This window comes from Poecilia mexicana, unplaced genomic scaffold, assembly GCF_051168715.1.
Source record: "Poecilia mexicana isolate PSO_F unplaced genomic scaffold, ASM5116871v1 scaffold_9, whole genome shotgun sequence".
Classification (NCBI taxonomy): domain Eukaryota; kingdom Metazoa; phylum Chordata; class Actinopteri; order Cyprinodontiformes; family Poeciliidae; genus Poecilia; species Poecilia mexicana.
The window spans coordinates 10,804,103-10,817,726 of NW_028263378.1; the positions used below are offsets into that span (position 1 = coordinate 10,804,103).

The window sequence follows — 13,624 nt, forward strand, 5'->3', positions numbered from 1 at the left end:
TAAGAAAAACCTCTTCTCTGCGTTTCAAAGTCCAGCTTTGAAATGCAAATTCACTAGGAAAAAAAATCAAGCAAATGAAAGAAAAGTGTTTTGAGCCGTAAAGTTTTTTTGATGGGGCTCCATGTTTATCAGCAGGCTTTTACGGAGCACAGTGTGCTTCTAAATATAGCACCCAAGCTTTGCGACTTGCAGAACAGAACATTTTATGTAATTCTTTTAACACTAAGATGTGTATGGCATGCTGCTGTTCACTTCTGTAAATATAACACCTTATGTAACGCACGTCATGGGTTTAGAGTTTGAATGGTTCAAGCAGGGGTGGCAATACGCATACGTGTTCAAAGTACTCGTCATCTCCTTTTAAGTTGCAAACATGACCTCTTTAATCCAATTTTAAAAGATTTTGACATAATTACAGTACATGTATTTTTAGGACTATGAACTCTGAATGTTGCCGTCATGAGTTTGAGATTAATTTTACATTTACCTGCCTCAGTATGAATGTGAATGGGAGGCTTAAATTTTAGATCAGTCTGTAAACTGATGCTTTACAGATGATCTGGCTTCCACCATGAAAGCTGGCACATTGTAGGTACTCCATTTGGTTCATTTTTAATTAACCCAGTCTCTCAGAGGACACCCTATGAAGCTGAACAGCTTCACATTAATGGGCTCAACTCTGTCGCAGTGAATCTGCATCCTGCAGAGATTATGTGCTAGAGAAAATGGCAAAACACCATATTTAGATTTCTGCAGGTCAAGTTTTGTTTGACTCTTTGAAAGAAAACGACACAATCTTTTCCTCCCGACTGAATGCGCAGAAGACTTTAATTCAATCTCGACTCGAGTAACTTGGTCGTCAAGTTCTAGCTTCTGTGTCCAATGTGCAGAGCTGCAGAAGAGCCTGCAGAGCCGTACGCATCCCACCGGACCACTCATCGCTCCAGGGTCTTTTTCCCTTCTGCTCTCTACTAGCCAGCATTTACGTACTGAGCCTTTCAACTCCCTTGACCTTTTTTGTGTTCATGTTCCAGTCAAAAACATTATTGTTTTTAATTGGGATTTAAATAATTGATCAACACAAAGTCATGCATAATTGTGATGAGGTTTCAAAATTACTGTACATAAAAACCTTGCAAGTGCTTTGTACATTTGTGCAGAACCACCTTTATTCTGATACCCTATTATATTAATTGCTCTCAGAAGTCAGTATTGTCTACCTTTGTGTAATTTAATCTCAGTATAAATTTTAGAGTTCTCTGAAGGTTTGCTTAAAGACCAGAGAACAAAGACCGGTCAAGGAGAAACTTATGGAGAAGTATAGAGCAGGATAAGGCTGTAAAACAATATCCCAAGCTCTAAACATCTCTGTTCAATTCGTCAACTGAAAATAGTAGTAGTATGACACTACTGCAACCCTACAAAGATTAAAGAATAAATGAACAATAATCAGGTTTAAATATTTTGATGCCAGATGAGTCTAAACCTGAACTTTTTGCCTAAATAAAAAACATTTTTTGCATGATAAACATTGCACATTTTCCTGAATATGTCATCTCTTTGGTAAAGCATGGTGGTGGCAGCATCATGCTGTCGGGATTCTTTTTTAACTGGTTAGTTCATGGGAAGGTGGATGGGGCAATCCTGGAAGAAAACAAGTTAGACTTGAGAGGAAGTTCTCCTTCCAAAAAGACAGTTATGGTAAACTGGCAATTAATACTATACATTACTAGCTACAATTCATGGGTTAGTATGGCCTAGTCAAGGTCCAGGCCTAAATCCAATTGAAAATCAATAGGAAGACTTGACATTTGTTCTTTCAGTGCTCTCCATCCAATCCATCTCCCAATGCTCAGTCTCTGGATGTGCAAAACTAGCGGAGATGTAATAGGTGGTTCTGGTTATCATTTTTCTTTTCACTTTATAATCCTGGACCACTTTTTGTTGCTCCATCACATAAATTCCCAATTAAACACATTGAAGCTTTTGGTGGTAATGTGAAAAAGGTTAGGAAGTGTGAGTACTTTTTGCACTGTAGCGCTGTAATCGAGCCTTAATGAACAAGAGTTTGGCCTGATTCAGTTTTTCTTCTATTCAACAGAATTCTTAAATGCTATAGAAATAAAAATAATTTATAGGATTAGCTTTGCAGATAAATTCTGCTGAACATAACTTGACAAATAATTTGTTCAGCTCTCTTATGTCTGTCCCATAGTTTAAAGGAAATGGAGCAGGGATTAAGGCTGTTATTTGTCTGCAGGAAATATTTGCCAATGTTTCACTTGTAATTACTAAATCTCCATGGTGGTGACATGGTGTGTGTGTGTGTGTGTGTGTGTGTGTGTGTGTGTGTGTGTGTGTGTGTGTGTGTGTGTGTGTGTGTGTGTGTGTGTATGTTATTCGCCACAGACTGAGTCAGATCTGGGCTGGCCCGGAGGCAAAGCACGCATCATCCACAAGGAATCTGACATCATTACAGCCTTTGCCATCAACAAGGTAAAAGTCTCACACTGATGTCACTAAATATTAGAAAACAAGATGAAAAAAGATACAAGTGTTCACAGTTAATTACTTCAGTTCCTTGTTTGGCTGCCTTTGCTCTTTTTTTTTCCTCAGTAATATAAAACTTTTATCAGTGCCATGGAAGCTGATGCAGTATTCGTGATTTGTGTTGTAGCTCTGTCTTTGCAGAAACACGCTTCTCTGTAATGGAAAACTGCTGCAGAAACTTGTTTACTTAGAGTTCTAATTATCATTGTGACCAAATATTATGCAACAAACTTTGCTCGTTTTGTTATTTCCCTTCAGCATTTATTTTTTATCTCCTCTAGTTGGTGTTTTTATAAAAATGCTACACATTTCATGCATAGACTAATATTGTGCATAGAGTACATTTGTTTAGTCATTGAAAATTTTCACTAGAATTTGTGATAAAACTGAATGTGGAACTAGTAGGTCAGCAGAAACATGGTATATCTGTCTTCTTGTTTATTCAATTAATATTTTAGCACAGTGTATCTTCTATAGTTCCAAAAACAGCTTAATTTTTCTTAGTAAAATAGGCCAGTTGCCCAAAAATATGTAAAGGTACATCTGGAAAAAATGTCGTCACTCATTTCAAAGAGTACAATTTATATTTTAAGATTTGTTACCTGTAGAGTGAAACATTGCAAGCATTTATTTTGTGTAAATTTGATCATTGTTGCTTAGAGATAGCAAAATTATCCCTTAGAAAATTTGAATATGATGAAAAAGTTGAATATTGAAAACTCTTGGTGTCAATTTCCTCTTCATGAGACTGTATTAGGAAAACAGATCCTCTTCAGTCAGAGGCTTCTTCAGATCTACTGTAATATAGACTGCTACAAAAGATGTTTCCTGCTGACAGACATCATTGAGTTACAACAGTATTTAATTTCCATTGAGGATCAATAAAGCAGTTTTGAATTTAATCAGCTGACTAGCTCGAAACACATGCAGAGGTTTCCTGAGGTCCTCAGAGGTCTCTGAGTCTGGGTGTGAAGCTACGCAAAAGTGGGTAAAACTGCTGACCAGACAAATGTCGTTGACACCTTCTACAGCGAAGCTACCGCATGAGAAACTGGCTGCTCAGAGTTCTGTATCCCAACACATTCATAGAAAGTTGAGTGGAAGGAAACAGTGTGATAATAAAAGGTACTTCAGCAACAAGGATGGCTGTGACCTTGAGAGGTTTGACAAAAAATCCAATCAAGAAACTTCACAAGAAGTGGACTGAGCCTGAAGTCGGTCCATCAAGACCCACTGGTCAGACAATTCCTACCCTTACTTGGACTACAAATATCGTATTCGTCGTGTCAAGGTACTCCTGAACCAGAGATTGTGTCAGAAGCGAATTATCTGAGCTACAGAGAAAAAGAACTGGACTGTTGCTCAGGCGTCTAATGCCTTTTTTTTTCCAGATTAAAGAAAAGTTTGGATTTAGTGATAAATCAACATCCCAGAGTTTGGTGGAAGACTGGAGACACAGAATCCACATTGCTTTAGGTCCGGTGTGACGTTACCTCAGTTGGTCAAGATCTGAGGCGCCCTGTGATCTGCTGTTTTATGAAGTCTGCAGTCAACACAGCCATCTACCAGGATGGTTTTAGTCACTTCTGGTCTCTTCCTCCTAACTAACGTTTTGGAAAGCTTGTTTGTTTTACTGTCCAGCTGGACTTGGCACCTGCCCACATTGCCAAATGTACCAATAACCTCTTTAATGACCACATTGTCTCTGGGATTTGGGTCAGATCAGTTTGCTGGCAGTTCCAGCTCAGAGAGAATGTGTTGTTTCTGTCAGGAGGACAATGAAAAACACTAGATCCAACAAGCCAGATGAGACAAATGCTGTTATTTCACCCTGGGTTTCCTTAACATTTCAATAGTTTTGCATTGTTGCAGTAATTCATGCAAAATTAGCCCAGACAAAGTACTGATGGTCAAAAACACAAAATCATAGCAAGTATATCTGGTTTAGTTTCTAGTGCAAATATTGTAGCACACTTAAAATAAGACAAAAGTAACTTTTCAGCAAGAAATTTGGGAATGTCTTAAGCCAATAACTCCTTAATATTTATGGAAAAAGAACTAGTTATAAGTGAGATAATCTGCTAGTAGAACCAGACATTTTTTCCATGTTGTATGTTAAAATGTCTTGTTCCACAGGAAGATTTCACTTATGACTAGTTCTTTCATCAATATTAACTTACAACAAGTCCTTATATTGTGTGCAGTGCATGGGCATATTTTTCAGTAGGTCGACATTTTGATTTGGAAAGGTTTTGTTTTAATTAGCCATGAGCCATAACAATTCAAGTTATCCAAAGTAATTGACTGAAATGTATCCCTTTGTGGTTAATGCATCTTCAGTTTAATATATAAAAGAAATATTTTCTGCTTAAGGACAGACAGGTTTGTTGTTCAACACAAGCACAAAGTGTTACTACACACTGCTTGTGTCTACAAGTGACATCTTGATGCTGATGCGAACCGACATGGATGAGCTCTGGCCAGTAGGGAAGTTGGAGGCCGGGGTCAGCCGACTTGATTAGAGCACATTAAATTTGTCTGATCCAGAGTTTCCTCTGAGACTCAACCTGTTTTCTCCTCTCTTCCATCCCTTTCTTTCCTCTTGCCCCGCCAGGCAAACCGTAATTGTTTAGTCATGGCCTCCACACATGACATTCAGGAGCTGGATGTGTCATCCATCTTGGCCACGCAGATCTTGACTTGGATCGATGAAGATGAAGTCGAATCCAAAGGGTATGAGAGCAATCCTGCATGTTGCTTATTCGCACTGCGCTGGTTTGCACCAGGAGTGACATCAACTCGCTCACTCATTATTTGTTGGCAGTATTTTTCATTTTAACTCAAATTCGGATTATTTTTAATTTAAAATCTAAGTATAAACAATCGTTTTGATGTAGCTGTAGCCTTAAAATATTAATATATTCCTGAATGCAGATGTAAGGCTGTTCATTTGCTGCGCGAAATTAATCCCTAACCAGTCAGGTTGTGTCTTGTGACCCATGTCATCTAATTATACATGTCTAATTATTTTTCTCCCTGTAGTGTTGGTGGTGATGACTTCCTGGTGGTCCATGCGCGTGATGACTTTGGTTCGCTTCACGGCACCACTCCATACACTCACAGCAGCCCGGGCACGCCCATCAATGTGCCTTGGCTTGGAGGGCACCAGACCGGCAGAGGTGCAGCTGTGGTGAGTTTCTAACGTTAAAACCAGGCACAGCTGCGTGGTAAATGCACACCAATGAACGCTGCAGGTGTTAAGAATGACAGTGGCTTAGTAGGCTTCATTTTTACTTCACAGTATATAAGCTAGTGACGGTGCAATAACGGTTTTCTGTCCCTGATCTGATTTAACTATAGATTAGACTTTTGGTCATCTGTCTAAATGTATTAGGAAAAATGCAATCTGTACCATTTTGTCCCAGTCAAATAACTCTACAGGATAGGCTTCATATTCTGCTAATATTCTGTTACCAGAACTATTAAGTGTGAAATGTGCATAGCATTCATTTCTAAATTTGATTTGGCACATCCAGTAGCAGGCTTTAATGAAAACAAGTCCTACTTGAAAGTGCTAGGCTAACGTTGGCATGCTTTGTCTCTTTTCAAGTGACTCGTTGATAATTTGCTTCATGAAGTATTTCAGTGCATATCCAATAAATCATTTGCAGACAAAACTTACAGGGGAAAAAAATTCTGAATTTTTAAACGTACTGCTTTTGTTTTGAACATCTGAACCTGTAATATCTGCTTTTTGTCTTGCGTTAAATAATACAGACTGCATTTTGGGAATATCTGTAAGCAAAGCAAGTCACATGACTCAGACAGGAAGAAACAGCAGCCTGTAGAATCAGTTAAATGTGAACATCAATGTTGAGCGTGAAGCGTTTGGAAATCAGTTCCTTACTAATAACATTTGCACAGTTTTGCAAGTTGTGTCTGCAAAAATTACCGACCGACCTAAACACAGAGATTAAAGCACTGAGATCAGGAGCTCCATGGCTGAAATACTGAGGACTTTGATTATCCAATAAGGGCATTTCTAATTAAAAAAAAAAAAAAACTTTTTTAGAATTTTGCATTACAAAACTAACTTACTCAGGTATAGAACCTTGTGGAGCAGCCTAATTAGTAGCTTAAATCAACAAAATATGTATTAGATCATTGCAGTTTAAAAAAAAATTAACACAAAATGTTTGAGCCTACTTGGGGGCATAATTTATTGCTGCCAAGAATTTATTGATGCATATTTCTCAGTTAAGTTAACTGGATAAAGATTATTGAGACGGGTCAAGATGAAAAGTCTTTTTATGGATTAATCAATATGAAACAACCCAGTTTTATTCTGATAATCAGTTTTTGAAAGTCGTTTCAAAAACCCATTTTCCGAAAAAGCAGTAAAACAATTTTGGCTTTCAAACAGCAGAGATGGTATAACTTTACAATTATAATGCCAAACCCTGCTCTTCTGGAAGTAACTGATGCCTTTTGCTCCTAATCTGCTCTTCTTTGTTCTCAAAGCAAAATCCTCAATGCAGTTGAAATAATTTACATTAATAATTCATTTCCATCTGCACCCAGTTTGCCAAAAGCATCCTGGCTGCTAACATAAGCTCCCATCATAGACTAACAGTGGAAATGAGAGGTTGTTTCCCACCTTTTTGCTTTTTTGAAGCTGTGGTTTCAGCTGGTTTCAATATAAAAATGCAGGAAGCTGTTTTTTACTCAGAAGCTTGGCGTTATCATCCGGAAGGGAGCTGGATTTAATTTTATGGTCTGAATCATGTAGGCGTGAGTCATGTTTGTTGATTTTTACCCATTTCGCTTATTGTTATGCGGACTGGGCAGTAAAATCCACTCAGGATGATTATGATGTTACAAAGCAGTCATGCGGTTTGCAGAAGGTTGGAGGAGAAAAAGTTGTGGCTGAATAATGGAATAAAAAATAAAACTCTGACGTTAATGTGTGCTTTTACAGAGCCAACAGCTGAAAAGTGGGACAGAAAAGCTGCAGTAGATTAAACTGAAACAATTGTCTAATTCCGTTGCTCAAAGTAACATTGCTTATTAGGTTTATGCAACGTTGGTGTCAACATGTTTTGATGTTAACAGCTTTCTAGCTTTATAAGTTATGAATCAGAGCTCGAGGATGATACAATCTTAAAATAATAATCCAAGGCAAAACATGAAAACAAAAGTCACCACATGATTTACGTCTGTAGAAATGAGGGAAAGGGTCGTTGGGAAGCAAACAAATGGTTTGTTACCAAACCTGTGCAGATCTGAATGCTGATGAGGAAATCCAGTCCTTTGAGTCAGGTGTGTTGGAGAAGGGGTGCATCTGAAATTGTTGGATAGTTGCTCTCGAGGTCTGGACTTGGGCAAACATGCGCTAAGTGGTGCGTAACAACTCTGAACCAGTCCTGAAAATGAATGGCTGTGAAGCCTGAGGGCGTTCTGGAGAGGTTGGCGCGTTAGAAGACATTAAGCTCCCAGCGTATGAGATGCTGTGGCAATTTGTTCTTGAAGTTTGTTCTGTTAGATGTCAAAAATGAGTATATTTATCCAGGACAGGTTCATCAAAAAGAAAAAAAAAGTGAATACTGTGGAAACAGTTGAATATTATGTTTATAATTTTGAGGTTTATACTTTATGGAAAAAACAAAAATGCAGTAAGAAAAAAAAATATTTAAACAAATGTCAAGCTCCTGAAAAATAGATTAATTTCCACTTTGGACCTCCTGTTGCATGAATTACTGCATCAATGCACCGTGGCACAGAGGCAATCAGCCTGTGGCACTGTGTAGGCGTAATGGAAACCCAGACTGCTCTGATGGATCTACCATCTTTTGACAACAGCCCATAGATTTTCTCTGGGGTTAAAGGTCAGGAGAGCGAATCATAGTTACCAAACCAGGTTTTGGTAGCTTTGGCAGTGTGAGCTGCTGCTGCTAAATCCAGCTGGAAAATAAAATCAGCTTCTGGATTTCTGCAGAAGACGGCATGAAGTGCAGTAGAAGTTGGAGAAAACACAAGATGTGAGCCCATGGGTTACCGATGTCCTGCTTTTTCAATACTCAGTTTTTCTGAGATGGTGAATTTTGGAGTTTCATTTTCTCTAAGCTATAATCATTTCTCCATGTCTAACGGTTCTATGTAATAGATCAGTTTACCTTTGACTGAATAAATATGGAACTTTTCACAATATCTTCTTTTGTTTTAGATGTACCTTTATAATTTATCTGTTTATCAAACACCCTCTGTGTTTATAATCCATGTTTCTCTCACTGTGAGTACATGGGTTGTCCTGGTCTATCATCAGCGCTAAATTATTCAGCCTGCAAGGTTTTTCCACAACTGTGGTTCATTTTCACCACAGTAATAACCTTAAAACACCAAAGAGTTTTTGTTTCAAGTCCAAAAAGTTTGCTATGTTTCTGTTTTTCTCTGAGATCCCCCTATGACCTGCACCATCATTCCTAGCAATGCAATTATTCTGACCTTTTTCTTTTACAACAGTATATTTCTCTGCTTTAAAAATAAGTTTAGTTTTCTTGGTTAAGCTCATGTCCACCCCCTCTTTCCTCTCCTTCTCCCAGATGATAAAGAGAAATATCAACAACGTGAGAAGAATGACCTCTCATCCCACACTGCCATACTGTAAGTAGAACTCTGACGTCTGTCAGTAGATCGGAGGAGTCATTGCCTTTATATTAAAAATGCAACACATTCGTCATATTCTGGTGTGAAAAGCCTCCAGGGGAGCATTACATTACCAAAAATTGTACATATTCTGCAACTGAAAGTTTTTTTTGTTGTTTTTTTTCCTGCTGCTGCTCAAATAAAGATTATGTTAGCTCTCTTGGTTGAGATTCTTGTACTTTTTCTCTGAAAATGCAAACTGGGGAGGACAATTCCCAGCATGTCAGGAAAGCGTGTATAAATGAACCCCTTCCTTGATCAATTATGGATGATTTGAGAACTAAACAACAGCGAAGATATGCTGAGATCCATGCACTGATTGACATCTACCTAAAAGATGTTACATCTTCGTTTCTGCTGTTCCTTTTGCTGTTCGTCAGACCTGACAGGAGCTCAAGATGGAAGCGTGAGGATGTTCGAGTGGGGTCACTCTCAGCAGATCATCTGCTTCAGAAGTCCGGGCAACTCCAGAGTCACCAGGATCCGATTCAACCACCAAGGGAACAAGGTCACAAATTCACACTCATCCTTCTAGAACCACATCTGAAGTTTGAAAAGAATCTGATAAAGATGAAGCGTAAATATTGCACAGAGCACGACAAGATTTTGTTTTGAATATGTGCTGTGCAGCCAACATTTTAATTGAATTGCATCGTTTAAAGCTCGTCATTTTCAGTTATATCCAAGGTTGCAGCTAACAATAGTTAGATTAATTGCCATGTCTAGAGTATAAGACAGAGCTGAACTCGGGCATCAGTGCATGACACCATGTTTCTCAAAGAAGGAAGTAGTGATGGCAAAAGCTACAGCTCTAGTTTGTGCTTAGAATGTGGAGATTTATAAATCTTATAATAAATTTTGCAATGAAGCAGAAATCAGGAGAAATGCTGTCTAAGTAGCTTAGAGAGCCTAACAAACCAGCACAATGCACAGCAATTTAAAAGCTCAGTCTGTAATTTACTGTAGTGTACAACCACTTTTACCAAGCATTATGATGAAAAACTAAAATTGTGGTCGTATTTAGATGAACGTTGCAGTTTTTCCTCATTGTTTCTCTGATGCACAGAGACTCAGGTCACCACTGCAAACAGAATCCTTTAGTGTTTTTGTAAAAGATATCAGCAGTCAATGGAAGCAGATACAATTCTCACTTTTCTCCACTAATAACTTGTTTCACCCATGAAGGTTTAACTTTGCTACAGTAATGTAGCAGTCAATCCTTTTTAGTCAATCCAAAGTCAGTTTCTTCTCATGTTTTTCCCCAAAAAATGACTTCAAGCTAGTGCTGCGTGCTAAATGCAGGTTGTAGAAGAAAAAATAGTCTTTGCTCTTGTTATAAGTCATGGATAAACATGCATGAAATATTTTTAAAAAGCATGGTTGCTGTGGCCATTTAACAAAAGTAGCAGGGAATAGAAGTTGTCAAAAGGCGAAATTTCTTTTTCCTCATTGGGATTAATTCCTGTAAATTTGTCTGAGACAGACAGATTAATGCATGAGTGCTGCAGCTATTAAAATGCAACTGGAATGTCTGGAGAACAGGGATTGAGTTATTAAACACAGATTAAAAACATCAGCAGTTGTTTTGTGCTAACAAGGGACACATAAAGTGAAGCACACGGTAAAACAAAGTTTGTTAGTCTCACAAACATCGATTGCTGGCTCAGAGGTCTGGCTGTGGACTCCGCGAGGGATAGACTTAGAAGTTCATGTGACAAATCTGTCATTTTTTTGTCAAAATCAATCAGTTTCAGTCTTTCTCTTTTAGAGAGATGTGATCTTGAACACTCCTTTTGTCAGAAAAGTAACAAAAAAACACATTATAAACCTACTTATTTGTTAGAAAAACACGAAGCCTCACTGTGATTGATTTTGTCTCGCATGTTTCTAATTTTAGGAGATTTTGGCTCAAAGTCATTTTTATATATCCGTCAGGTAATTTGTTGGTACACTGTTATGAAATGGGTCACCATTCTGTTGTATTCAACGATATTTTCATACTTGCCGTCACAAATTTGCCACTCCAGCTCACACCACCGTGGGGAGTTGGTCCTCAGCACATATTGTTACTGAGCTGAATGAAGCCAGCGTTTTGAACTCAGGCTCTCGCCTCAGGCCAATAATTTTCTCAGATGGTGCCTCTCCTGTGCCAGTACTTATCTGCCTGTGCTGGCCAAGGGAGAGAAATAGGCTCTGGAATAAAAGTAATGCAGAGCGAATACTAGCAGAGCACCTCATTTTAGTTATGTAAGCATATCAGCCAGAACATTATGACCACTGTTGGTGAAATTCAGTAACATTACTGATGTTCTGTTGATCCCAGACTCCCAACAGAACCTTTATTTTTTATTTGTTTCCCCTCAACCTGAAAGACAAGTGACTTTTGTGTTGTGTAGAATAATTTTGCTCTCGGTATCATGTTGCAGACCTGGTTTTAGGGTTTTTCTTTGTTCAAATAAATTAACGGTGCGACTGCTTCAATTACTGCAATCTGCTGTCTGTTTGTTTTGTTCAGTTTGGTATTGTAGATGCAGATGGAGGATTAAGTCTCTGGCAAACCAACACCAGTGGGAGCACACTCAAACCGTACCTGGTAATTTATAGTTTATTTATATCCCATTACGGTTGTTATGCGAAATGAATGTTGTACCGGTTTTATTCTTTTGTCATTTTTACCGACTCCCTTCTGTGCTCCTCTCTGCCAGACGTTGCAGTGCCACAACAAGACCGCTCATGACTTTGTTTTTGTTGGCTCTTCTTCCCTCATTGCCACTGCAGGTCTTTCAACAGACAACAGGTACAAAAACATGGAACTATTTTCTTTTTGAACTGTTTCCTGTCCTAAATCTGTATTCCCTGTAACTTAATGTACATTTTGACTGCTGGGGCGATTTGTTTCGAGTTAAAAATGGTTAAAAAAAAACTGTAAGCCGGCCAAGCATCCAGTCCCACATCAGCGTCTGGTCAAAAATTACATGTTCCTGAACCATATGGAAATCATTCATAGAACAGCTGAAGATGCTAAAGCGGCTGAGGATGACATATTAAATCTTGTCAGTCAGGATTTATTGTGCAACAAAAAAAAAGCCAATTCCTTTGACAAAATGGCGTACGTATCGGATTGTGTGATAAGAAGTGGATAATCATTTGGAAATGTTTTTGCTCTGCAGGAATGTTTGCCTCTGGGACACACTCGTCACTCCTGCAAACAGCCTAGTTCATGGTATGCTATTTTTTTTTGGTTAGTTATGAATTACTCAGATTGTTTGTTTTTTCCTTAATTGAAAGGAAAAAAATAAATTGTTCTCTCAAATATATACAGCTCTGGAAAGAACTAAGAGACCGCTGCACTGGAGCCCAATGAAAACCTCTTGGTTATTTAACAAATATTCAAATCTGAACTCTTCCTGAGTTAAAACATTAGTATTGTTGTTTCTACATGAATATGAACTTGTTTTCCTTGCATTATTTGAGGTCTGAAATCACTGCATCTTTTTCATTATTTTGACAATTTCTCATTTTCTCCAACTAAATACTAAATTTTTGCTTGAAATTTCGGCGACATGTCAGTAGTTCATAGTATAAGAGAACAATGTTTATTTTACTCAAACATAAACGTATGGAAAGTAAAATCAGAGTAACTGATCATTTTTAGTGGTCTCTTAATTTTTTGCAAAGCTATATACTGTATATATATTTCTTTCTCTCTCGTTAGCTTTCTGCTGCCATGACTCCGGCGCCACCGTGCTTTCGATGGCGCAGCGGCGGCAGCTTCTCCTCACCGGCGGGAGGAAAGGTTGCATCGCCATCTTGGAGCTTCCGCACCGACACCAGCGGCAGAGTTTCCAGGCCCACGACTCGCCGGTTAAAGCCCTGGCTGTCGATCCCACTGAGGACTGCTTCATCAGCGGATCCGCTGAGGGAAACATTAAGGTACTTAAGTCACCTGATGAAAAGGATTCGATCAGATGGGAGGAAAGAGTTAAAACCAAGAGAAGATTAAGTTTTTTTTGGGTTCTAGAAAGTCGACCATTTTTAAATGCAAACAGTAATATGGAGACATGAAGCCCTTGATAATGAAAGCACTTCATTTCCTCTGAACAAAGTAAAGTTGTCCGACAGAGAGAACATCCCCGCAGGGCGTCTGGCACCCAGGTGGGAAAGTGTCTGGCCGTCTTCCAGATCGTCAGTCAGATGACGGGCGTTTGTCCACAGGGGCGGCGAGCCCCATCAAAGTCAATGGAAATCAATGTCACTCGATGATTAACCATCTGCTCTGGACAGCAGTGACTGATGGAGACGTATGTCGAAGGTGAAAGTGGGTGGCACTAAAAATAAGGCAGAGGACTTCTACTCTTTAAGTTTTCGAATG

The 13,624-nt window shown here is 38.7% G+C and overlaps 1 protein-coding gene across 5 annotated transcripts in view; it reads left to right on the top strand.

Moving 5' to 3' along the window:
- dmxl1 (Dmx like 1) overlaps positions 1–13,624 on the top strand; it is a 62,224-nt gene that overhangs the window by 43,632 nt on the left and 4,968 nt on the right. For all 5 annotated transcript variants that reach the window (XM_088008776.1, XM_088008780.1, XM_088008779.1 and 2 more), the window contains 9 exons: positions 2,410–2,496; positions 5,165–5,283; positions 5,593–5,740; positions 9,150–9,210; positions 9,633–9,760; positions 11,768–11,845; positions 11,958–12,049; positions 12,423–12,475; positions 12,968–13,185. In XM_088008776.1, coding sequence (XP_087864902.1) covers positions 2,410–2,496; positions 5,165–5,283; positions 5,593–5,740; positions 9,150–9,210; positions 9,633–9,760; positions 11,768–11,845; positions 11,958–12,049; positions 12,423–12,475; positions 12,968–13,185 — 984 coding nt within the window. The remainder of the gene's footprint in view (positions 1–2,409; positions 2,497–5,164; positions 5,284–5,592; positions 5,741–9,149; positions 9,211–9,632; positions 9,761–11,767; positions 11,846–11,957; positions 12,050–12,422; positions 12,476–12,967; positions 13,186–13,624) is intronic.